Here is a 23249-nt window from a genome sequence, read left to right on the forward strand (position 1 = left end):
GACACGTGAAGTCACACGTGCACATCTGCCCTCCAAGTCAAAGACACCTATCAGTGGCTTACCATACTGCGATGCCCAAAGTCATGTAAGATGCGTTGGCAATACACACTAAAATGAGCATATGAACAAAACAGATAGTTCAGAGGGATTCGTAACCGAATTTTATTCGCATCACAAATAGCAGCGGGTAGACATGTAGACAGCCGACTTGTACAACCCCCAACCTTTGAAACCCATGTTTACATAGCCCAAACCGTATCATGGCTACTTGTCCGCCATCTTTCTATCCATTTCCTTGAGAGTATCTTGTACTTGAGTTACTAGCTCTTTCCGCCTGGCTCGAACTGCGCTATCACCACCTGTGTTGACCTCGTCAAGCTTGAGAATGACTTGTTGCATGGTCGTTTCCGAAATCTTGCGATGATCATCTGTCCTTTTCTTGGGATCCGAAGGAGGCTGGGCTATGAATTTTTGGCATTGCGGCAAAAGCTTGGTCTCAAAGTGAAGTGCGATATTGTTCAGCTTTTCCATGGGGCTCCCAGGTGGCGCCGGCACCTTCGAAGCTCCGGAACCGCCGGATACAGCTGATGACGCACGGCTTGTAGAGCCTGGTCTGGCATCGTCCCGACCCCGTGGCACCTCCAATCCAATGGTAGGGCTTGATGGCGTCTCCTGGGCAGTGTTTCGCCCGGACTTCTGCTTGCTCTTCTTTGACTTTGATTTTGCTGTCTTTTCCCGACCTGTTCCCGAGCCACTGACGTTTTCATTACTCGAGATACTGTCGTCATCTCCCGGAGGGACGATTACCAATATTTCGCTGTTGTTTTTTACGCCAGTAAGGCACACTGGCTGATCCTCGATTTTCAACAGCTTCCCCTTGTAATAGAGCTTCACCCGCTTGGCTTGCGAGTCAGACAATTTATAGAGTAGCTGCACTCGGTCCAGCACATCGCTGGTGTACAGCTTTCCATCCCCAATGGCATAGGGGGGGAAAAACTCTCTATCGACCTTTTTGTCACGACGGAAGAGCAGCACATCGTCCTTCGGGATGTCGTCGATATCCTCGTCTGGTGGGCGAAAGTAGGAGCCGCCAGATCGGCTGCCAGTACCATAGTCAAAAGCCAATTGAGCATCATAATCGTCCTGCACGCCATCCGATGTGATGTACTCAAAGTCGGCATCGGTAACGTTCGGTACACCGTCCTGGCTAAGCGATGTAGTATATGGGGATAGCGAAGGCTTTTGACCAGACGGCCAGCCATATCGGCTCATGTTTTCGGCCTTTGGCTTGGCGGCCTTCCGCTTTTTTTTCTTTTTGCTGGATTTTGCAACCGGCCCGCCTTTCTTGGCAGCGACAGTACTGGCGGCCCCGAGGACGAAGACGCCGACGACGGTGCTGTAGACGGTGGTAGGTGAGAACCCAGTGGTAGACTGCAGGTAGGCGTTCGAGCTGCTAAGGGCGAAAGACACGCTATCGATAGAGGTATCAAGGTATGTCTGTAGCGCAGGCGGTAGCTTTGGCAGCAGCGCTGACGTGATGTTGGTCAGGCTGGCAAAAGGGGCACCCAATGATGCCAGAGCAGATGGGCCGGACGCCACTTTGGCGGGTGTTTCGGTCCTGAATCAGGACACGACACACAGCACCAGTGGGTGGAAAGAGAGAGGGGGCAAGAGAGTCAAATGAGGCCAAATGATTCCGATTTTTGCCTTGACTTGTGATCCTCTAAAAGACGTCGGATAGTTGGAGGGGTAGATTGACTAGACTGCTTCGCTGGTGCTTCGCAGGTGCCGCCGACCTATGTTTAAGGGCTTAGCCTCAAAGCTTAGTCCCTCACTGTAGGATCGCTGGGAGTATTGTCGGCGTTGGCGAATCGTAAGACGGCAAATGATGTGGCAGTCGAACCCGTACGTGACCACGAGGACAGCGCAGAAGAGAGGGGCAGGTTATTGGAAGTCGAGCAGAAATAACGAGTGTTAATATAGCGTAGCCCTGGTTGCTCTTCGCTTGGCTGCTCCGTGTGGCTTGAGATCATGGCAATGCTGTATGTATCGAGAGATCGCTGAACAAAACGAGCCAGAAACTGAAAGGCCACCATGCATAAGAATTACTATGCTCACGCCTCGGGTGGCTTTGCTAATTGCGCCTATGTAACTATCTTATCGCCGCAAGTCGTGTGTATATAATCGCATTAGCTTAGCTTGTTCAGTACCTGCTTTTGAGGCCGAGAATTCAGGATTCTTGCTGCTTTATGTCATCCACTGACGAATATGACTAATTTTCGAGAAAACAACGGGGAGAAGTTGAGAAACGTCCACGTATTGATCCCGAGGATACGGAGTACCTTTCACCGTTCAAAGTACTAGCCCAAGTGGGGCAATCGGCTTTCGTCCATTGACGGCCGACAATGATGATTCCAAAGTTTTCAGCACAGTCCCCACCCACCGCTTTACAAATCACTTATTAGCATGTATGCGAGCCCGTCTCCGATCAACTGTTGCCGCTCCCACCCTTCCGTTGACGCACATGAATACGATTGTGATACGAAGGACATCGCTGCTATTTAACAAGACCTCATCCGGGATATCTGCGCCAGCCTTTACCAACCGCTTTTTTTCACCAAAACAATCACAGTTCTCACCTCCTCATATGTCCTTTCTGAGCCGCTTTTTCTCAAGCACAGCCACCGGACCCGCCATGGAAGCCGCACAGAAGAAAGCCCAGCAGCTTATTGACGACAACGCTGTCGTCGTCTTCAGCAAGTCATACTGCCCGTACTGCCGCAATGCGAAGCGGACGCTCGATAGCTTTGGTGCTAAATATGTTCCGTATGAGCTTGATATAGAGTGTGCGTTGCATTGCCTGCATATTTTCTGCGCCTCCCGCCTCACCCACTGATGCTGACGACCACAGCCGATGGCAGCGCTGTCCAGGATGCCCTGGAGAAGCTGACCGGCCAGCGCACTGTCCCTAACATCTTCATTGCGAAGGAACATATTGGTGGCAACTCGGATCTCGAGGCCCGGAAGAACAAGGATCTCTCCAAGCTCCTCACGAGCGCTGGTGCGGTTTAGAGTCTGAGAAATGACGAAACGATGAAATGCGGCAATAGCACATGATTTGCGCATATCGCACTGTTTGAAGCAGGCTAGCCACTTATTTTAGGCTAACCCCCATGCTGCACCCTATAGATGGTCTATCGGGTTTGATGTGCCAGAGTGAGATAGCTTCCAGATACACTGTACTGAGAGTGAATATATACAGAGATCATGACGAACTCAGTCCGTGCACCGCCGCAGTGTCGGTTTTCACATACTGATCTTAGACAACCTGGGTCGCCACAGTTCCTACTGGGCGCTCGACAAACTCAATTACCCCATTGACAATGCTCTGTCGTGCTGGCTCACTTGCTACCTTGCTGCCGCCTAGATAGTTGAGCCACAGCACTCGTGAAAGCCTCTCGTCCTCAACGGACCCTAAGTACTGACGACCGAAAGAGCGCCCGTCGTCATAAACAATGCTTAAGCGGCCGCCCTCCCCACGCAGCAGGAGCAGTTCCTTGCGCTTGAGCACTTTTCCGCGGTTGAACAGCTGGCGAAATTGGCGAACAGACTCTCCAAACTCCGGACCTTTGCTCGGCGTTTCAACTTGCTCTTGTGGGAGAATCATTGACGCCCGCGCCTGTATAGCTCTCACGAGGCCGTCGCGAAGGTGGGGGAAGTCGGTATCGCGTACTGGCACGATGCGGAACGCTGAACGCAACGGAACACCGTCCTCAAGCAGAGTATTCCATATCTCTTCACTTTTCACCGGGTCAAGGAGAGCTGCACGTAGCTCGTCCTTTTCGCCAGATACGAGCGCCGTTGCGATAGGATCAACCCTCTTGACAAGTCGGCTTTGGAGGGCGGCAATATCCGCTGTGGCAACGTAGTATCCCACAACGTATACTCGTATGCTGAGGAAGCTCACAGTCCGTACACCAAGACCGACAAGTGTATATTCCGTTGTAGGCTCGGACTGACTGGTTGACTGCGGCGATGCGGCAGATGAGATGCTGCTGTCCTCAAACACTGGTACATTAAGTGTTCGGGGAAACTCAGTCACGGTGCTGTCTCCTGTTGGCACAACCTCATTGCCTTCCTTGTCGTGAACGATGACCTTTCTTGCTGCGAGAGAAGAGCCATAGGTGGGCCCAGCGTCCAATTTTGTTGGATTCTTCTCTAAAGCATTCTTCAGCTGAAAGGCTGTGTATATTGTCGCAATGATTCCGGCAACCGATCCGGCAGCTAAGAATACAAGCCGCGTTCGGTCATAGTCCTGGCGCTCGCGAGCCAAACGTTCGACGTTCAGAGTGTCGAAGGAGGCGCGGCTGTTATCGGAGCGTGAACGTAAGCCGGTGGATAAAAATGTGCGGCGTTGCAACGGAGTGGCAAGGCGGATGCATTTGGCGGGCGCCAACTGGCTGCAGCTTCCCACCCGAGTAGTAACCCTTCGAATCATGGTCTTCTTGTTGCGGCTTCCCCTCTTATGTTTTCTTGACAGGCTGAGGGAGGATGTTGTACGAGTGAAATTCATAAAGCCGTGGCCTGACTGGAGTGGAGAAAATAGTAAGACCGTAAAACGGCCGAGAGACGTCATTATGCACATACGCGAAGCCAAGCAACGATTATGCAAGTACTGATATATTTTGTACGGCGCCTCACGAACACATGAGCTGACGAAACTCATGATCTATTATTACAATAAGCTTTTTTGAGACCCTTTACTCCAGGTCAGGTGCTGATGATAGGCAGTCATATGTACGCATGCATTTTCGTGCGCACTGCGCCTTTTGCATATTTCAAAGTTGGGTTTCACCGGTAAAATAGCATGCGCCACGCTCGATTCTAATTCTTCGGTGTTACAAGTTTTAAATGCGATGGTCTTTATTATTATATTTCTAGCCTTCACGCACAAGAGCAGCCGAAAAGGACCCACCTATTTAAAGTTCTAAAAGCTGGAAGGAGGTAGGGACAATGAAACACTGCTGTTACCATATATAGCAGTCATTTCAAAGCGCCTGCTTAAATTTGCAACGTATGGGGAGGACTTGTAAATACCAAATAACACTGCCAGAGACATTATGCAAAAGTACCTCGTACTGGTCAGGAACGGGATGTCATGTTGATTGGTCTCCCGGGACAAACTGTTGGTCCACCGCAATATTGAAATCACTGAAGGAAACAGTGAGATGTGAGGCGCTATTAGGCGCCGAACATAAGCTGGCCAATTGGCATCCGGGTCAATTGGCTCCACCATCACTTTTCGTTTGCCGTCCTGCCTTGGTCTGGGGGCTTGCAAGCTGAGGAACGTCTCAGTCTCCCTACAACTTCACGAGCAGATGGAATGCTCGGCCAGTCACACCCTCTTTCATCGGAATGTGGATTGGTATAAAAATATAGTGTCTCTTGCTACGGCCTGAATGTTCCGGTCTTCGGTTGCCAGGGCAAGACCTGTCCTGCCGACTATTTACAATGTCAGACGGCAGCCCCCCAAATCCCCTGGCGAGGCTGGGACCCACCTGTCTCGCCCAGTGTTTCGCAGCACGCCTCTAATATTGGCCACCCCCTAACGCCCAGCTATGGCTGCGGTGACTACTTCGTACCCCAACGTACTTTCGCCCCTCCTTCCACTGCTGAAATGACGGGCCGTTAGTATTTCGGCGCCACTAGAATCGCCAAAACTAGCCAGAACATACGCCGAGCTGAGGTTTGCCTCCCTGCTCAGTATATTTCCATCCTGTAGCATCGTTTCTAAACCTTCCGGTCAACCTTTTGTCACCTTAACTCTTCTCCCTCCAGCGGCAGCGCTCTGTTCCTTTTCACACACATTTCCACTTCTCTTTGTGCAGCACGAATAACTTTCTCTTTGACCGTCTCCTTCTCGTCTTCTTTTCTTCGCCTTTTCATTTCCTCGTCTCACATTCGCCCAGCAAAGCACCCCTCCCATTCTTTGGGCCTCAACTCGCTCATCCATGTTTTTGCCTCCAACAAAATAATCGCAGCGACGGCATAGTTAAAGCGTCAAATCGCAGGAAGCGAGGAGAAGAGGAGAAAGTAAAGAAAGCAGCTTGATCCGTCCTTGCCACTGTTCCTGGACCGGAACTTGCTTCCCGCAAGTCTGAATACGAGAAGAGCAGGCATTACGTTCTAGGAATACCAGACGACGGATATAACTTGGCACGACGGCATCGCCTTTGTTGCTCAGCCGATCAAGCAATGGCGTCGCCGCATCCCATCCACCCTCCTCCGAGTAGCCGCCCCCAGCGACGACAGCAAGCACCGTCACTTGACGTCATGACGGCCCAAGGCACGCCCTCTGCCCTACGGGCTGAGGATACCGACCTTTCTACTGCAGTGGCTATGCAGGAGTCCCGATCATCTTCGTCGACGAACTCGCCGGCTCCCAACGATATCGAGGAGTCTGACTTCTTTCTCGTCCCAAATGACTCCCAGTCGTCCCTAGGTGTCCCAAACATTCAGGACATGCAGGTCAATGATGATGATAATGTCGATTCCGATACCAGCCGCCTTGACGAAGTCGACCCATGCATTCCTCCGGTCAACCGACTACCCAACGAGATCCTAATTTCGGTCTTTGCGAGACTCGGTTCCGCGTCGGATCAGCTCCACTGCATGCTCACCTGCAAGCGCTGGGCTCGCAACGCCGTCGACCTATTGTGGCATCGTCCTGCGTGCACAAATTGGCCAAGGCACGAGTCGATCTGCCAGACCCTGATCATTCCGACGCCCTACTTCTCCTACAAGGATTTCATAAAACGACTGAACTTAGCCTCTATTGCCGACCAAGTCAGCGACGGCAGCGTCACGCCTTTGGCCATGTGCAACCGCATAGAGCGCCTAACCTTGACCAACTGCAAGCGTCTGACTGACACCGGCCTGATTGCCCTCGTCGAGAACAGTAACCATCTTCTTGCTCTTGACATGTCCGGTGACGACCAGGTCACTGAGGCTACCATCTTTACTATTGCTGAACACTGCAAGCGGCTGCAAGGCCTGAACGTGTCTGGTTGTACCAGGATCTCCAACGAGGGCATGATTCGACTGGCTGAGAGTTGCAAGTACATTAAACGAGTACGTCACAGTATTCTTTTGCTACTGATTAGCCCCTCCTGGAGAGAGTCTGTCTCATCTCGACAGCGCCTAAATCTACTGTTCGGGCGTTATATGGCTCATACTAATTCCTACCCAGATCAAGTTGAACGACTGTAGCCAGCTGACAGATGACGCTGTACTTGCCTTTGCTCGACACTGCCCGAACATCTTGGAGATCGACCTACACCAGTGTAGGCAGGTTACAAATCAGTCTGTGACCGAGCTCTTAGCAAAAGGCCAGGCTCTGCGCGAGCTGCGCCTCGCAAACTGCGAACTCATCGATGACAACGCATTTCTCTCTCTGGCTCCCGAGCGTGTGTTTGAACACTTGCGCATCCTCGACCTCACATCGTGTGTTCGCCTGACCGACCGCGCCGTCCAGAAAATCATTGACGTCGCCCCTCGTCTGCGCAATCTTGTTCTGGCGAAGTGCAGGAACATCACTGATGCTGCTGTACAGTCTATTGCCCGCCTCGGCAAGAATTTGCATTATGTCCATCTAGGCCACTGTGGCCATATCACGGACGACGCCGTCAAGAAGCTTGTCCACAGCTGCAACCGCATTCGGTATATCGATCTCGGCTGCTGTACCCACCTGACAGATGAATCTGTTACTCGCCTCGCCACGCTTCCCAAACTGAAGCGGATCGGCCTTGTCAAGTGCAGCAATATCACTGACGAAAGTGTCTATGCTTTGGCAAAAGCGAATCAGAGAAGCAGACTGCGGAGAGATGCCGATGGGAATATTATGGAGAACCGGTATCACAGCTACAGCAGCCTGGAACGTGTCCACCTCAGCTACTGCACAAATCTAGGCATCCGGGTCAGTTCAATCAGAACTCAACATTCATAGTCGGTATACTGACCAATCCTTGTTTTTCTAGAGTATCATTCGGCTGCTTGATTCATGCCCTCGCCTTACTCACTTGAGTCTTACTGGTGTGCCAGCATTCCTCAGAGAGGACTTGAGCCAGTTTTGTCGTAGCCCGCCCCTGGGTATGTTGCTTTCCTGAGTAGAGGACGGATTGTTTGCATGGGCTTCGCTGACATCCGCATAGAGTTCACACTTCATCAGCGTGACGTTTTTTGCGTTTTCTCTGGCGACGGTGTCACCGGTTTGCGTGAGCATCTGAACAGAGACCCAGTTTATGCCATTTTCAGAGACCGTGCAACAATTACGACTGTCTCGATGAACCGACGGCCACCACCTTCTACAGGCATTGAGACGATAGACGACACGGCCCCCCAACAGCAACCAACTTTTGGAACCCCGGAGCCTTTTATTGCTGACGACGACGACGACGGCATGGAAGATCTCAGCGAGATGGCTGTTGATACCGAGCTGCCTAATCAGGGCATGCTTCTCATGCATGGAACTCACTCGTTGCCTTCGCCTATTCCGATTCCGGGGCCTTCAACAACAACGGCGTCCACCTTGGTACCAACTGCACCACCGTTTACCCCGGCTGCATTTCTCCATTCTTCTCGGTTTCCAGTAGTTCAGCCAGGTATCCTCCCGCCGATAACATCCATTGAAGACAGTGATGGAACCCCCGACCTGAGGCACTATAACTCAGATGCGATGCAGCCTCCTGCAAGCGCTGCCCCAGTTGGCATGTCCTTTTACATGGGCGAAATGCAGCCAGGACCGAGTACAGCCACAGGCTCCACTCGATCCATTCACGCGAGTGGTAGCGGTGCAACAGCTACCGGAGTGATTGTGGCACAAGGGGCCAGCAGAGCGCCGCTTGGTATGGGAGGCGTCTCTGGACCAGGCACCGTCCAGCACGGTGGGCCGTCCAATGCAGCGCCACCGGTCCAGTTACATGATGCAAATACCTTGAATGATGCCTCCAGCAGTCGAAGCAGCACATCAGGCGATCCTTGAAGTCATGTGCTTCGGCACAAATGCCTTCCGTGTAAGCTGCGGCTGTCGCTTTGGAGTTGACAACAGGGATGAGCTTTATTTTTATGATATGGTTTCGATCATCGATCAGTCGGTTGACCTTCCAGATTCGGCATGATCATGCAGTTGCATATGGCTATTATAATTATCGGTTGAGAAACATACTCTGCACATAGGCTTATGGCAGACCGGAGGTCATGGGGTTCCTACAAGGCGACAACTACCTACACTTGGTTATGGTGTTGTTCAAAATGCCGTTTTCATACTGTACCACTGGAGTCTTTATTCAGCATGTAACCGGTTTTTGTAAAGGAGATCGAGTCACAGCTCGACAATGCTTTGCATAGGTTTCGCAATCGAATACCATAAAGACAGTGGATGATTACAAGATTTCCTACTTATGTTGCTCGAGAACACAACGCTTTTGTGATAACTCGTTTAGTGATATCGCAGCTGCCTTGCCTTCTAGCATACGATAGAAAGATGACGTCCAACAATTGGAGTCTCTTGTAGTATAGTGGTCAGTATACGGGCTTGTCACGCCCGGGACCCGGGTTCAATTCCCGGCGAGAGAGAATCTTTTGCACGTGTGTTTTGCTCCTCCTTAACACCACTCGTTTTTTTTTGTCAATTCTTTATTGTATGATTTACCATTCAGGATGTAATTGAAGCAGAAGTAACGAAACAGTCTACTTGTTGTACTGCTAGGCTTCGTTTTGCCGTCTACGGAGTACAGCTAGAAGGCTTAAAGGCCTATTACATACTCCGTAGCATCACGTGATATGGACAAGGCCCGGGTGTGACCCACATTTTCGAACTTGCCCTGGAAATTTCCCCACGAAAGTGTGGTGAAAAGTGCAGGAGGGAAAAAAAAAGAATTTGATCCACCCTCTTCAATCTCGTCAACATACGAATTTGCCGTCATCACTTTGCTGAATCGCTGAGCGTTCGAGTCTTGACGGAAGTCTACACATACACTTTAGAAGTTTTCTCGAATCTAACACTCTCCAACAAAATGTCTTACCAGAAGGGCGAGAAGGATTTCGCTGAGCAGCCGGTACGTCAATGTTTCCCTGAGGCTAAGATGAAGAAAGTGGCAGGATCTAACAACCACCACAGAAGGCTCACCGTATCCGTATTACTCTGACGAGCCGCAAGGTCGAGTCTCTGGAGCGCGTCTGCTCCGAGCTGATCGAGCGTGCCCGCTCGAAGGACCTCACGGTCAAGGGCCCTGTCCGCCTGCCTACCAAGAATCTGAAGATCACGACCCGCAAGACGCCTTGCGGTGAGGGTAGCAAGACCTGGGACATGTACGAGCTGCGCATCCACAAGCGCCTGATCGACCTGCACGCCCCCACCGAGGTTGTCAAGTCTGTCATTGTCAACAGTAAGGAGAACCGCCATCCACGATCACCAGGTGTATTGTCCATGTGCTAACACGATATTCTAGTCGAGGCCGGCGTCGAGGTTGAGGTCACGATTGCTGCGTAAAGAGCCAGCTCGCAAATACTGTTTAGTCATTGGTAGCCAAAACTTATTGGAAATACATGAGTTCACTGCCACACCTGCCTTACGGCAAGGTTATGAGATGAACAGGGTACAATAGAAAAAGAAAATAAGAAAGTTCCAGTGTCTCTGTGCTGCCCGAGTGCTTTTAGCATGTGAACAGTGTGGATCTCTTGTCTGCAAAACATTGCTGCGACGAAGATGGTACACGATGGCTATGCGTGTGACACGATCGTGCGCTACGCGCATGTTTCTTTCAGTACTCCGTAGTCCGTACTCCGTACAGCTTCGAAAATGGTGTTTCTTCCATGCGCTGCTGCCTTTTGGTCTGTGGGGCAGGCGCTTGTATCGCATTTCTTAGGTAGTATCTTACGTCATCTGGCTGTGCTAACTTGTCAAAGGTGTATTTTGGAGCGCATGACCCCGCCACGTTGCTTGAGGCTCGCCTGTATATGGTTACTGAACTGCTGGAAGTGATGCAAATATAACTCGTGGTTGTTAGATCGCATGCTAGCTTTGACGACTATAGTATAATGTGTGCCTCCTTTCCTTCTCTGCATTGCGGTTGACTCCCACTTCTCTTGCCTCTCGAACCATACGCTCGGTCCAATCTGTTTCGATATTCTTCTCGGTGCACAGAACTATGGCCTCACATTGGAACACGTACGGTGGCGAGGCCTCTGGCCAGAGCCCACCGCTACCGCCAAGACCTCAACAACAACAACAGCGACAGCAACAACAAACACAACAACCCTTTTATCCACCGCCACCTTCGGCACCGACCCAGTACAACCAGTATGGCAGCGCACCCAATCAGTACGGCAGCACGCCTTACCAGACTACCCCCCCGCCTAGTCCGGGCATGCGTGACCGTCTGTACCAGCTGAGCATAAAGGCCGGTGGGCCGATCAACCGGCTCACCCACAAGCTGGGCTCCGAGGCATTCTGGCCGTCGTCCCTCGACCAGGAGAGCAACAAGGCAGCTCGGATACTGAGGTCGTTTTGTCGTATGCTGTGGCCCTTACCAGCCCCTCGTCATTGCCCGCGCTGACTAGGAACAACTCCTGCAGACGACGGCTTCTACACGGACAGGCCGGAGGATGGTGCGGCGCCTGGGCCCAAGGGCAAGCCGACCAAGACGCTGGTCAAGATCCCGGCCTCCGTGATCCGGTCGGCCGCCGGTCTGGCCATTTTCACCACCTTCCGCAGCGCTCTGCACCTCTCCGGTGCCGGTGGCTCTGGCATCGTGGTCGCCCGTCTGCCAGACGGCAGCTGGTCGCCGCCCTCGGGCTTCCTCGTCCATACACTAGGCGCTGGCTTCATGATCGGCCTCGACATCTACGACTGCGTCTGTGTACTGCGCACTCCGGCTGCCGTGCAGGCCTTCACGCACCCACGCCTGTCGCTCGGCGGCGAGATCGGCCTCGTGGCCGGGCCTGTCGGTGCTGGCGGCGCCGTGGAGGCTGCTCTCGCCAAGGCTGGCGCTAGGCCCATCTTCTGCTACATGAAGAGCCGCGGCCTCTATGTCGGCATCCAGGCCGACGGCACCATCATCGTCGGCCGTCCCGATGCTAACGCTGAGTTCTACGGCCAGCGCGGAATCTCCGTCGACCAGATCCTTTCTGGCCGCGTGCCCTGGCCGCAGCAGCCGCCGTCTGGCTTTGCTGTCAATAGCACCGGGGCTTCCACCATCCCCCCTTGGCCAGTTGCTGTCCGCCAGCTCATGGAGGTCCTCAAGGCCGCAGAGGGCCGCCAGGACATCGACTACGGCCTGCTGCGGGATGTCGGCGCTGGCCCCACGCCAGGTGATCTCGGCCTGGCCGATTCAGACCACTACGAACATCCTCCTGCTGGCGAGTACAAGGGCAGATGGGCTTGACCGGGCCAGGCCGCATGCTTACGTAATCGCCGATGCGTAAAACAAACTACGCAAGAGCATGTAGACGGTTGTAGGATACAGAGCGTAGGCCAGCGAGGCGCACGGTGATTGATATTGGGGGCGAAGTAAGGCTATAGGTACAGTGCTCTACAAATACAGGCCCTCCGGCTCACCCTCTTGCTTCGTGCGAAGAACACGTTCCCGAGCAGCCCGGAAGTCGGCCATCTGAACGCGCATTCTCCGCTCCCGCAGAGCCATGAGACCAGCCTCGGAGCAAATCGCCTTGATGTCGGCACCAGACAGATCGTCCTTCTGCGCGATGAACTCCTCTAGGTCCACGCCCTCGCTCAGAGACATCTTGGACGTGTGTAACGTGAAGATCTTGCGCTTTGTGTTCTGGTCCGGGTTCTCGAACAAGATCTTCCGGTCGATACGTCCCGGCCGGATCAAGGCCGGATCAAGTGATTCGATCTTGTTTGTCGCCATGATCACCTTCACGTCGCCACGGTCGTCGAAGCCGTCCAGCTGGTTCAGGAGCTCCAGCATCGTCCGCTGCACCTCGCGCTCACCTCCCGATGTCGATTCGTACCGCTTCGTGCCGATGGCGTCAATCTCGTCAATGAACACGATCGAAGGCGCATTTTCCGCAGCGACCTGTGATTTAGTGTCAGCAGGTTCACTTATCCAGCTAGGGTGCCTGTGCATCTTACCTGGAAGAGCTGCCGGACGAGACGTGGGCCATCGCCCAGGTACTTCTGGATCAGCTCGCTGCCCACGATGCGCAGGAATGTGGCCGATGTTTGATTGGCGACGGCCTTGGCCAGCAGCGTCTTGCCAGTACCAGGTGCGCCGTAGAGAATGACGCCCTTGGGAGGCTTGATGCCCATCTCCTCGTACAGCTCTGGGTGCAACAAAGGCAGCTCCACAGATTCGCGGACCTCTTGTATCTGGGCTTCGAGTCCTCCAATGTCTGCGTACGACTCTATAGGCGCCTTGTCCAGCTTCATCACGCTGACCGATGGGTCCGTGTCGTCCGTCAGAACACCCACAATGCTGACGCTCTTGTGGTGCAGCAGAACACTGGCTCCGGGCTCCAGCAGGTCCTTGTCCACAAAACTCATGATGCTGACGTAATACTCCGGGCCAGTCGTACTGGACACGATGGCATGGTCGTCGTCAATCATTTCCTCCAGCGTGCCGACACTCATCGGGCTGCCACGCATGTCGTCGACACGACCTCGCTCATCGGCCAGCCGGTCGCTGCCAGCATCCAGATCAGAGGCCGGTGCATTGTTGTCCTTGGCTGCCTTGGCCTTGCGCAGGCGTTCCTGGTTCTCGACATATTCCTCCTCGAGCAATAGGTGGTCATGAATACGCTGCATACGGAGAAGCCGTAGCTTGCATCTGCTCGTCGGGAATACTGCAGGGAGCTTGGCCGCCGCGCTGGTGCCACCGGCCTTTCTCTTCTTACGCCCAACACGAGTTGTCGGCCGCGGCGGAGGTTCGTACTTTGGCTTGTCCTTCTGCTCACGGCACCGTCAGTCAGCAATGTTACCACCCATCACCTCAATCATCCCCACACTCTGCACCACATACCTTCTTGTCCTTCTCGTCCCTGCCATCCCCGGGACCGCCACCTCCCATTCCAGACTGGTTTTGACCCTGTGGATAACGAACGTTAGAGAACCGCTCCGGATATTCGATTTGCAAAAAGCTAGTAGAGTCCAAAACCTATTCGTACCATTGTTTGTCTAGCTTCGACGAGTCAGAGCGCCGTGAACTATAATTGGTGGTGACGCAGTTTGGTTGATGATCAAAGCACAGAAAGGGCTGAAATTACAGCAGCAGAAGAGCTGGGCACCTTAGACTCCATCACCAGGCGCCAGGGGAAACGCGACAGCAAGCCTGCCTGCTGAGACCATAACGTAATCGAGAAAGTCACGTGAATATTGCGCCTCATTACGCCCACCACGCTAAGCACAATATGTGGGTACGGAGCACTGCTGTCTGGACCAAACGAGGAGGCGGGGCGCTTCGGAGGCAATGCCCATCCATCGCCTGTTCTTAAAGAGAACGATGCTTCCTCCCGAAACAGTCGCCTTGACTTAATCATCTCAGCACGCTCTACAGAATAGGCCTACGTCGTCCCCTCCTGGATCTTCCCCACATCTGGAACCCCCCTTCTCCTCTTCCGATCTTCTTCCGACCTTCTCAAAGTTTCTCCCCCTCACTCATCCTCAAGGCTGGCCAACTGCCAACGACAGATCGGCCAGCTGCGGTAACCCGTTTGCGCACGCAAACCTTCTCTTCACAACAATTTTTCCTATTTTCTCCCCCAAAAACTGTTCCTGCCCAAGGAACAAACGTGGCAAGACTCAGGTCGCCCAGCTAGACAAGCACAGACGGCTTTACGAAATGTGTACAGAGTTTCCCTACTGTGACATTTCCTAACTTCACACGATATTGCATACATCCACCTCACTGGAAGCTCAGAAGCGCAACTGTTGTCTGTCTGTACTTCTGTTTGGGTTGGTGATTACTGCGTGGGCCTAGAATCACGAAGAGCAGAGCTGAACCCACACTCCACTCCACGATTTCATCAGTCTCGTTTGCACGAACACGAGAGCTTGCTTTACTCAATACGATTTCTCACGATGACCTCTACCAGGGAGCGCCGTATTGCGAAGGAGCTGCACGACATTAACCAGGACAAGGACAAGTCTGGTGTCTTTGCGGCTCCGGTCGATGCCAGCAACCTGACCCATCTCAAGGGCACTTTTCCGGCGCCGCCTGACACCCCTTACGCTGGCGGAACATACACCGTGGACATTCAGATTCCCGACATGTATCCGTTCAAATCGCCTATCATCAAGTTTGACACCCGGATATGGCATCCCAACATTAGCAGCCAAACAGTAAGACTGAACCGCATTTACGTGGCGCTAAAGACGAAAGCATGAGGGGCTAACATACCGTTCCTGTAGGGTGCTATCTGTCTCGATACGCTAGGAACCGGCTGGTCTCCTGTGGGTACAATAAAAATGGCGCTCATGTCACTTCGAATGCTCCTTGAATCGCCGAATCCCAAAGACCCTCAAGATGCCGAGGTCGCCAAGATGTTGATGGACGATCCCGAATATTTCAACGTCGTTGCCCACGACTGGGCCGTCAGGTATGCAGGTGCTCCACGACGACAAGGTCCGCCAGGCCAGTTCATCCGTAAGAAGGTAGAAAGGCAACCAGACGATCCAGCTAGGTATGTTGTTATCTGTCTGCTTGACAACGTCGACGGCGCTCCAGAATTTCCTTCCAGCTGTTTGGCTGACCAAGACCTTTCTCACTTAGATATCAAGGCTATAACAAAGATCTGATTGATCGGTTCGTCAACATGGGGTTTGAGCTTGATGCCGTGGTAGAGGCCTTTAATTTTGTTGGCATCGACCGAAACGGCGGAGAAGACTACGAGCTGGAGGAAGCATATATGGGCGATATCACTGCCCGGTTGCTTGGCGAGCAGTAGCTGTTTACTGTAGGTACGGCGTGCACATGTTTTCACCTATCGTCGTTCTCATTCCTGCACCACTCTTTGCATAGAGGCTTTACGGGATGCCAGCCCTTTCTTTGTGTTGGGTCTGGCTGCAGCGGCTGTTTGCTTGCAGTGCTTATCTCTCCCTCGTCGCCCCCTGTTCCTACCCGAGTCTGCTTTCTATTTCTGGTCCAATTTGGTTTTGGAGCATCAGCTGTGATACCGTTTTACCCAGCTTGGCGTATTTGTTTTGCGAGGATACACATTTCAGGGTGAGACAAGGTCACGGGTTTTTGCATTTCTACGAAGCCATGCTTTTCTTGTCGAAATTGGCCGACTTTGCTATACAATTGCAGAGAGCGAGGGTTACAATGTCATTATTTCAAAAAACCCCTTCGAGCAACAGTGACCATTTGTCGCTACCGTCTTAACACGAAGACTGGTAATGGGATATGGGCTTCGTCTAGCACAAAATGCCCTTAGGCACATGGAGCAACAGGGAAAGAGCAGGACAAGAGAAGATAAGAGCTTGCAGATGAACGGCCAATGAGAAGCTTCCTCGCGTATAAAACGCCCAACCTGCCCATCTAGTCTAAACAGATGAAAGAAAGCCAGGTACAGTCATGCAGTAGATTAACCCTTATTTCCAAGCTCACATACGGTGCTGCATCCCAGGCTATCAATGGTCCTTCGCTCGATACAACCACTCGTGATAATTAACAGCCGCCGACCATCGACAAAAATGCCGCTCGTCCAAGGCAATGCTCGCAAACCACCTGAGATAGTTTCGCTCCAGTAGCTTGTCCTTCAGGGCTCTGTAAAACGACGGACACATTTACAGCAGGTCGCGGCGGACAAACTCGTCGCGCAGAGCCTTGCCCAGGCCGGCCGGAGAGGGCTCGACGACGACACCTGCCGCCTCCAGCGCCCTGATCTTGGAGTCGGCACCGCCCTTGCCGCCCGAGACAATAGCACCGGCGTGGCCCATGCGACGCCCAGGCGGCGCCGAGATACCCGCAATGAACGACACAACCGGCTTGCCGCCATTGACCGTGTTGTTGGCAAGAAGGAACTCGGCAGCATCCTCCTCAGCCGAACCGCCAATCTCGCCAATCATGATGATGCCCTCGGTCTCTTCGTCAGCAAGGAACACCTTCAGGCAGTCGATGAAGTTGGTGCCGCTGAACGGGTCACCACCGATGCCAACGACGAGGGACTGGCCCAGGCCGGCCTGCGTGGTCTGGTTGACAGCCTCGTAGGTGAGGGTACCGGAGCGGCTGACGATTCCAATACGGCCACGCTTGTGGATAAAGCCGGGCATAATGCCGATCTTGCATTGGCCAGGAGCGATGATACCAGGGCAGTTGGGACCAACGAGACGGGTCTTGGACTGGGTTTTCAGGATGTTGGTGATGCGGAGCATATCTGGAGGAGGGTGTTAGAACATACTTGCATCCTTGTGGACCATTGTGCGCAAAACAACAACACTCACCATGCTGCGGGATACCCTCCGTGATGCAGACAATGAGGGGGATCTCGGCCGCGATTGCCTCCTCAATACCGCTTGCGGCCACAGGTGGGCTATCGTGGGATGCAAGTTAGCTGACCATGATGTCATATCGGATGCTATCCTCGGTAGCATCTATGCCGACCTGTGGAGCTGCGGCTACTTACGGAACGAAGATGGCCGTGGCCGTGGCGCCAGTTTGCTTGACGGCTTCTGAGACCGTTCCGAAAACGGGGAGGCCCAGGTGTGTGGTGCCGGCCTTCTTGGGGTTTGTTCCGCCAACAACCTTGGTACCTGTTGTGCAGACAGTGGCCATGAGCAAGGAGTCGCATATAGGGGGGGTGTCGAAGAACAAGAGTAGAGCTATTTACCGTAGTCAAGAGCCTGCTGGGCGTGGAAGCTGTTCAGGACCTGAGTTAGCAAGGCAATTGAGCCCATGGCACCGGCGCATATGGTGCACTCACGTTCCCTGCTTTCCGGTGAAGCCCTGGTAGAGAACCTTGGTGTCCGAGTTGATGCGGAGATTGTTAATGGTGGCAGCATAAGGGCTGGCCGCCGAGCTGTAAGTACGGGAAGCAGCCTGTCGCAGCAGCGACGGCCGTGCACACCGTGAGATAGCGAGCATCTTGTCGAAAGACCTGGGTTTCTTTTCTCTGATACGACGGGGCGAGGGTTGTTCGGGCGGAAGCAAGTGAGAGAATTACAGAAAGCGCAAAGTGGTCAGTCGATCCTGGATTTGGAGTAGAAAGGAGGGGATGCGTTAAAAAAAGACAGCTGTGGCCGATAATTAATACGGGGTAATGCGATAAAAAACGACTCACATGCTGCAGCAGCTCTTGTGGGCGGCCCGTACGCCTTTCTAGCGTTTCTACAGTCGAGCTGGGGCAGCCCCTACAACAAACGCCAAACGCCGGCAATTGCAGTGCCAAATGTCGGTAAAGCGAACGGAAAAGCACGGGTCCCGATCCGCGCGTTGAACCATCGGTGCGGGGGACTGAGTTTGCGCCACGCCTTGCCTTTACCTGCGCCACAATCCGTCATTGGCGGGGTGCAAAAAAGTTGTTAGCAGGCATCTCGACGGGCATACGAAATAAGACACTCTGTATTACTGCGGACAGAAACTGCGGAAACCGCCACGACTTCTTGTGGGAGGAACTCCCGCCACACGCGATTGCAATGGCTACATCCACGGTGACAGAAACCGTATCGAAGCGGGGCAAAGAAACGTTGCCGCCCGAGAACGAGCGCTTTCTTCGGTGCTGTGCTGATATCGCCCATGCGCTCATCGAAGACTTTGAAGAGGCTGCCAAGAACCCGAAGCGTGCGCAACGCGACATCAATCTGAACAGCCTCCGATCTAAATATGCCCGGAAACACAAGGTCAACGGCGTGCCACCGTTGACGGCAATCATTGCTGCCGTTCCGGAACACTACAAGAAATACATCTTGCCGAAACTGGTGGCCAAGCCAATTCGTGAGTGGCATATAGCGACTACGGAGGCGCATCTAATTAAACCGGACTGAAGTTCTGACCGAACTTCGACATATAGGAACCTCTTCCGGTATTGCGGTTGTGGCTGTCATGTGCAAGCCGCATCGGTGTCCACACATCGCCTACACAGGCAACATCTGCGTCTACTGTCCAGGCGGGCCCGACTCAGACTTCGAGTACAGCACCCAGTCATATACAGGCTACGAGCCCACGTCCATGCGGGCTATTAGGGCACGATATGACCCGTTTGAACAGGCCCGGGGGCGGGGTCGGACCAGCTTAAGGCGCTCGGCCACTCGGTCGACAAGGTTGAGTACATCATCATGGGCGGCACGTTTATGTCTCTGCCCGAGTCCTACCGAGAGGGCTTTATCGCGCAGCTGCACAATGCGCTGAGCGGTTACCAGACGTCCAACGTGGACGAAGCCGTGTCGGCGGGTGAGATGAGCAACACAAAGTGCGTGGGGATCACGATTGAGACACGGCCCGACTACTGCCTGCAGCCACATCTGTCGAGCATGCTCCGGTACGGCTGCACGCGTCTGGAGATCGGCGTGCAGTCGCTGTACGAAGACGTTGCGCGTGACACCAACCGGGGCCACACGGTGGCAGCAGTGGCGGAGACATTCTGCTTGGCCAAGGATGCTGGGTACAAAGTGGTGAGCCACATGATGCCGGACTTGCCCAATGTCGGCATGGAGCGCGACCTCGACCAGTTCCGGGAGTACTTTGAGAACCCAGCCTTTCGGACCGACGGACTGAAGATATACCCGACGCTGGTGATTCGCGGCACGGGCCTCTACGAGCTCTGGCGGACTGGACGGTACCAGAACTACACGCCCAACGGGCTGGTCGATCTTGTGGCACGCATCCTGGCACTGGTGCCTCCATGGACGCGTATTTACCGGGTGCAACGCGACATTCCGATGCCACTGGTGACGTCAGGCGTGGAGAACGGCAACCTGCGAGAGCTGGCGCTGGCGCGGATGAAGGACTTTGGCACGACGTGTCGGGACGTGCGCACGCGCGAGGTGGGCATCAACGAGGTCAAGCACAAGGTGCGGCCGAACCAGGTCGAGCTGGTGCGACGTGACTACACGGCCAACGGCGGGTGGGAGACGTTCCTCGCGTACGAAGATCCGAAGCAGGACATTCTGGTCGGACTGCTGCGGCTGCGCAAGTGCTCGGAAAAGTACACGTTCCGGGAGGAGCTTGTGGGCCAGCCGACCAGTCTTGTGCGCGAGCTTCACGTCTACGGCACGGCGGTGCCTGTGCATGCGCGCGACCCCAAGAAGTTTCAGCACCAGGGTTTCGGCACGCTGCTCATGGAGGAGGCTGAGCGGATCGCGCGCGACGAGCATGGCAGCGACAAGATCAGCGTCATTTCGGGCGTAGGCGTCCGCAGCTACTATGCCAAGCTGGGCTACTGGCTTGACGGGCCGTACATGAGCAAATGGCTGGACGGGCGGCCAGGACCTTCGCCGTGAGGAGAGATCGACTGAAGTAGGATGTGCGGCTTGATGACAGACCCTTTTGGGTGTCAACAGGAAGCCGATGAGCCGTCCACATGTCTTCGCATCAATCCGCTTCAAGATGTACACAAGGTGTCGAGCGGCAAGGTAAATCAATGAGCAGGCTGAGACTCGTCTGATCTATTCAAAGGCAAAACGAAACCAGCCGAAAAAGAAGCGAAGCGAATACCCACACGTGACTTGAGACGTTAAAAAAAGTCTTGTCAATACAACACATAGACGGCATGGAAGAACAAAAGGGCAATTTATGCCGAAAATATACAGAATCAATACACTGAATTATCAGCGGCTGTTGGACAAGCCGTCGAAGTGTGTTTGGACGATGACAGTTCATGTTTTAGAAGCAGAATGAGACAAACAGACACTTCAACGACGACTACCTCCACCGGCTGCCTGTCCTTTGCGGCATACAGGCCCTTATTTTGATATGTATTCCACGCTTTGTCTTGTCACCTGCCACTGACATCATCGCTCCTTGTGCGTGTGAGAGGTGCCATTTTCTACAACGTCTTTTATATGTCTTTCCAGATGGCCTCGATTCCATCCTCTATCCCCAGTTCAGTCCGCGGGGGTTTCGCCAAACGGATAGTTGAACTTGAGCAGGCTGTTGAGGCCGCCAACCCAGCCGTCGTCGTCCTCCATCAAGACGCCGCGAGCGCCATGACGGGGCGCGCGGATGACGCAGGGCACGCCGCCGCGCCAGCTGCCGTCGGCAGTGCGGCCAACGGCCTCGCCTTCGACGCGCACCTCCATGCCGATGCCGACGCCAGCCTTGCGCTTGCCGTCGATGCTGACCTCGAGATCGCGTCCGCGGTTGCGCTCGCTGAGCCGCAGCGACACTTTGGTGTTGAGCGGCAGGACCAGCGGCCGGAAGCTCAAGCTGCGCGGGCAGATAGGGGTGATGAGCAGCGAGCCGACCAGCGGATGGATGATGGCACCGCCGGCACTGAGCGAGTAGGCCGTCGATCCGGTGGGCGTGCTGACGAGGATGCCGTCGGCCACAGCCTCGGTCAGAAAGTGGTCGTTGATGTAGATGTCGATAATGGCGAGATGTGTATGCGGGCCACGGTGGATGAGCAGCTCGTTGATAGCATGGAAGGCAGGCGGTGGCGTGTTGGCGGCCACTGGAGAGCGAGGAGGGCAAGGAGGGCCAACCTGTTTTGCCTGCTGAGTCGGGCTGGAAAATGTCGTCGTTGTGGCCGGGATGGACGTCAGCTTGTCATTGATGTTGACGCCAGCCTGATCGTACACGCCGACCTTGAGCCGATTCCGCAGCAGCATGCGCGACACACGCTTGACCCCCAAACTCTGGCCGCGGACACTCCCCCATGCCGCCAGCGCCTCTGCATTCTCTTCGGAGCTGGCAGAGCTAGTAGCAGCACTACCACCACCATCACCAACACTACCCGCTGCAATTTGGGTATGTGGCGCAACCAGATCGTCAACGGCGACACCGCTGCCGCTCATATATACCTCGCGCCAAGCACGCTTGTGTTCCTCGAATTTCCACTCGCCCAGAAAGCCGAGGGTGCCCATGCTGAAAGAGAGGACCGGCGGCACGCTGGGCTGCAGCGAGAAGAGGCTGGCGGCGCGCAGGATGGTGCCATCGCCGCCCAGAGTGGTGATCAGGTCGATCTTGTCGGGAAATAGCGTCCGTGTCTGGCTGCTGTCGGTCGTGTAGATGGGGAACGGCAAGCTCTCGTGGACGGCCTGGGCGACGCGATGCTCAAAGACGAGATTCAGGTCCGGATAGTTGCGTGCCAGGTGCTCGGCAAACACCAGTGCCGACCGCGTGACGCGCGGCACGTGCAGCTTGGGGATGATCAGGATGTTGCGCGGAGGCTGCGGCCAGTGCAGCGACAACAGCGAAGACGGCGGGCTCTCTTCGTATCGCGGCTCGATGCGGTCTGGAAGGCTGGCAGCATCGCGCAGCTCGCGCAGCGTCGACGCCGAAGAGAACGGCCGTCGGTGCTGCCAGACGGCCCTGCCAACACACGGCCCGATCCGCATGCTGTCTCCAAGGGACTGTGCTCCTCGAGCAAGGTCCCAAGTAGAAAAAAAAGTACTTCGTATTCCAGCAGATGGCTTTCGTCACTGGCAGCAGACCCCTGCTTGTGCAGTGGCATTCTTGACAGGACGGCACAGTCGGTCGCTCGTATCACAGATGCTGATCCCGGCCGCGCTCATGCTGGCATATTCGTGTCGGACATGGTCGTGGCTGGCTTGCTGAGACGAAATTCGCATGGCCACTTCAAAGCCCCAATACACACAGATGCTCCAGGAGTCACACGCTGACTTGGTGGGGCTTTTGCCGCATTCTGCCTAGCTCCTTTAGGGCATTTGGGGTATCCGGCCTTCTGGCTGGCCGCCTGCCGACAATAAGGCTTGGCAAGGCGATCTCCTCTGACTAAGGCGTCCCCGGCCAGTCCGGACAGCTCCCGACGTATGCGTGCAGCCGTCCTGCTGCCTAGAACACCTGCATGGTGGCACCTTCCCTGCGACGACGCCCTTGCCACCCATCCATCGCCTCGCCCCGACCCCATCTTGAAGAGGCAGCGACCGACGAGACGAGGCATCCCCAGAACGTCCCTTCCATTTTCCATCTCGGCCCTCGTACGACCCCTCTTCATAAGCTCGGCCGACCTCCCCTCCCCACTTGCCATCCCTCCCATGGCTTCCTCTGCTTTCAAATAGCTCCTGCCGCTGCTGTTGCTGCTGCTGCTGCTGCTGCCGTCTCGACTGGCTCCCT

General features: G+C 54.5%; 11 protein-coding genes across 11 annotated transcripts; 6 read left to right on the plus strand and 5 right to left on the minus strand.

The window, feature by feature from the left end:
• Positions 1-264: 264 nt before the first annotated feature.
• Positions 265-2033, minus strand: CMQ_7592 (bag domain containing protein; the record flags this gene model as incomplete). Its single annotated transcript, XM_014314597.1, has 2 exons — positions 265-1598; positions 1910-2033. The coding sequence occupies 2 exons, from the start codon at positions 2031-2033 to the stop codon at positions 265-267; spliced, it is 1458 nt and encodes a 485-aa protein (XP_014170072.1).
• Positions 2034-2695: 662 nt separating this feature from the next.
• CMQ_7637 (glutaredoxin domain containing protein) lies at positions 2696-3072 on the plus strand (the record flags this gene model as incomplete). The annotated part of the gene is made up of 2 exons (XM_014314642.1): positions 2696-2846; positions 2912-3072. 2 exons carry the CDS (start codon positions 2696-2698, stop codon positions 3070-3072), a joined length of 312 nt encoding a protein of 103 aa, XP_014170117.1.
• Positions 3073-3319: 247 nt separating this feature from the next.
• Positions 3320-4498, minus strand: CMQ_7667 (uncharacterized protein; the record flags this gene model as incomplete). The annotated part of the gene is made up of 1 exon (XM_014314672.1): positions 3320-4498. One exon carries the CDS (start codon positions 4496-4498, stop codon positions 3320-3322), a length of 1179 nt encoding a protein of 392 aa, XP_014170147.1.
• A 1757-nt stretch (positions 4499-6255) lies between these two features.
• Positions 6256-9040, plus strand: CMQ_7710 (ubiquitin ligase complex f-box protein; the record flags this gene model as incomplete). Its single annotated transcript, XM_014314715.1, has 3 exons — positions 6256-7131; positions 7250-7975; positions 8228-9040. The coding sequence occupies 3 exons, from the start codon at positions 6256-6258 to the stop codon at positions 9038-9040; spliced, it is 2415 nt and encodes an 804-aa protein (XP_014170190.1).
• Positions 9041-10073: 1033 nt separating this feature from the next.
• Positions 10074-10549, plus strand: CMQ_7390 (40S ribosomal protein s20; the record flags this gene model as incomplete). Its single annotated transcript, XM_014314395.1, has 3 exons — positions 10074-10115; positions 10178-10445; positions 10509-10549. 3 exons carry the CDS (start codon positions 10074-10076, stop codon positions 10547-10549), a joined length of 351 nt encoding a protein of 116 aa, XP_014169870.1.
• Positions 10550-11207: 658 nt separating this feature from the next.
• Positions 11208-12443, plus strand: CMQ_7107 (duf500 domain containing protein; the record flags this gene model as incomplete). Its single annotated transcript, XM_014314112.1, has 2 exons — positions 11208-11571; positions 11635-12443. 2 exons carry the CDS (start codon positions 11208-11210, stop codon positions 12441-12443), a joined length of 1173 nt encoding a protein of 390 aa, XP_014169587.1.
• A 147-nt stretch (positions 12444-12590) lies between these two features.
• Positions 12591-14187, minus strand: CMQ_7583 (proteasome regulatory particle subunit; the record flags this gene model as incomplete). The annotated part of the gene is made up of 4 exons (XM_014314588.1): positions 12591-13097; positions 13154-13966; positions 14040-14105; positions 14185-14187. The coding sequence occupies 4 exons, from the start codon at positions 14185-14187 to the stop codon at positions 12591-12593; spliced, it is 1389 nt and encodes a 462-aa protein (XP_014170063.1).
• Positions 14188-15097: 910 nt separating this feature from the next.
• Positions 15098-15963, plus strand: CMQ_7201 (ubiquitin conjugating enzyme; the record flags this gene model as incomplete). The annotated part of the gene is made up of 3 exons (XM_014314206.1): positions 15098-15358; positions 15428-15699; positions 15789-15963. 3 exons carry the CDS (start codon positions 15098-15100, stop codon positions 15961-15963), a joined length of 708 nt encoding a protein of 235 aa, XP_014169681.1.
• An 841-nt stretch (positions 15964-16804) lies between these two features.
• CMQ_7673 (succinyl-synthetase alpha) lies at positions 16805-18101 on the minus strand (the record flags this gene model as incomplete). The annotated part of the gene is made up of 5 exons (XM_014314678.1): positions 16805-17394; positions 17462-17550; positions 17644-17770; positions 17848-17876; positions 17941-18101. The coding sequence occupies 5 exons, from the start codon at positions 18099-18101 to the stop codon at positions 16805-16807; spliced, it is 996 nt and encodes a 331-aa protein (XP_014170153.1).
• Positions 18102-18652: 551 nt separating this feature from the next.
• Positions 18653-20455, plus strand: CMQ_7600 (elongator complex protein 3; the record flags this gene model as incomplete). The annotated part of the gene is made up of 3 exons (XM_014314605.1): positions 18653-18950; positions 19027-19116; positions 19224-20455. 3 exons carry the CDS (start codon positions 18653-18655, stop codon positions 20453-20455), a joined length of 1620 nt encoding a protein of 539 aa, XP_014170080.1.
• Positions 20456-21058: 603 nt separating this feature from the next.
• CMQ_7077 (mitochondrial NADH kinase) lies at positions 21059-22510 on the minus strand (the record flags this gene model as incomplete). The annotated part of the gene is made up of 1 exon (XM_014314082.1): positions 21059-22510. The coding sequence occupies one exon, from the start codon at positions 22508-22510 to the stop codon at positions 21059-21061; it is 1452 nt and encodes a 483-aa protein (XP_014169557.1).
• Between the last annotated feature and the right edge of the window lie 739 nt (positions 22511-23249).

Source organism: Grosmannia clavigera (genome assembly GCF_000143105.1).
Source record: "Grosmannia clavigera kw1407 unplaced genomic scaffold GCSC_173, whole genome shotgun sequence".
Classification (NCBI taxonomy): Eukaryota; Fungi; Ascomycota; class Sordariomycetes; order Ophiostomatales; family Ophiostomataceae; genus Leptographium; species Leptographium clavigerum.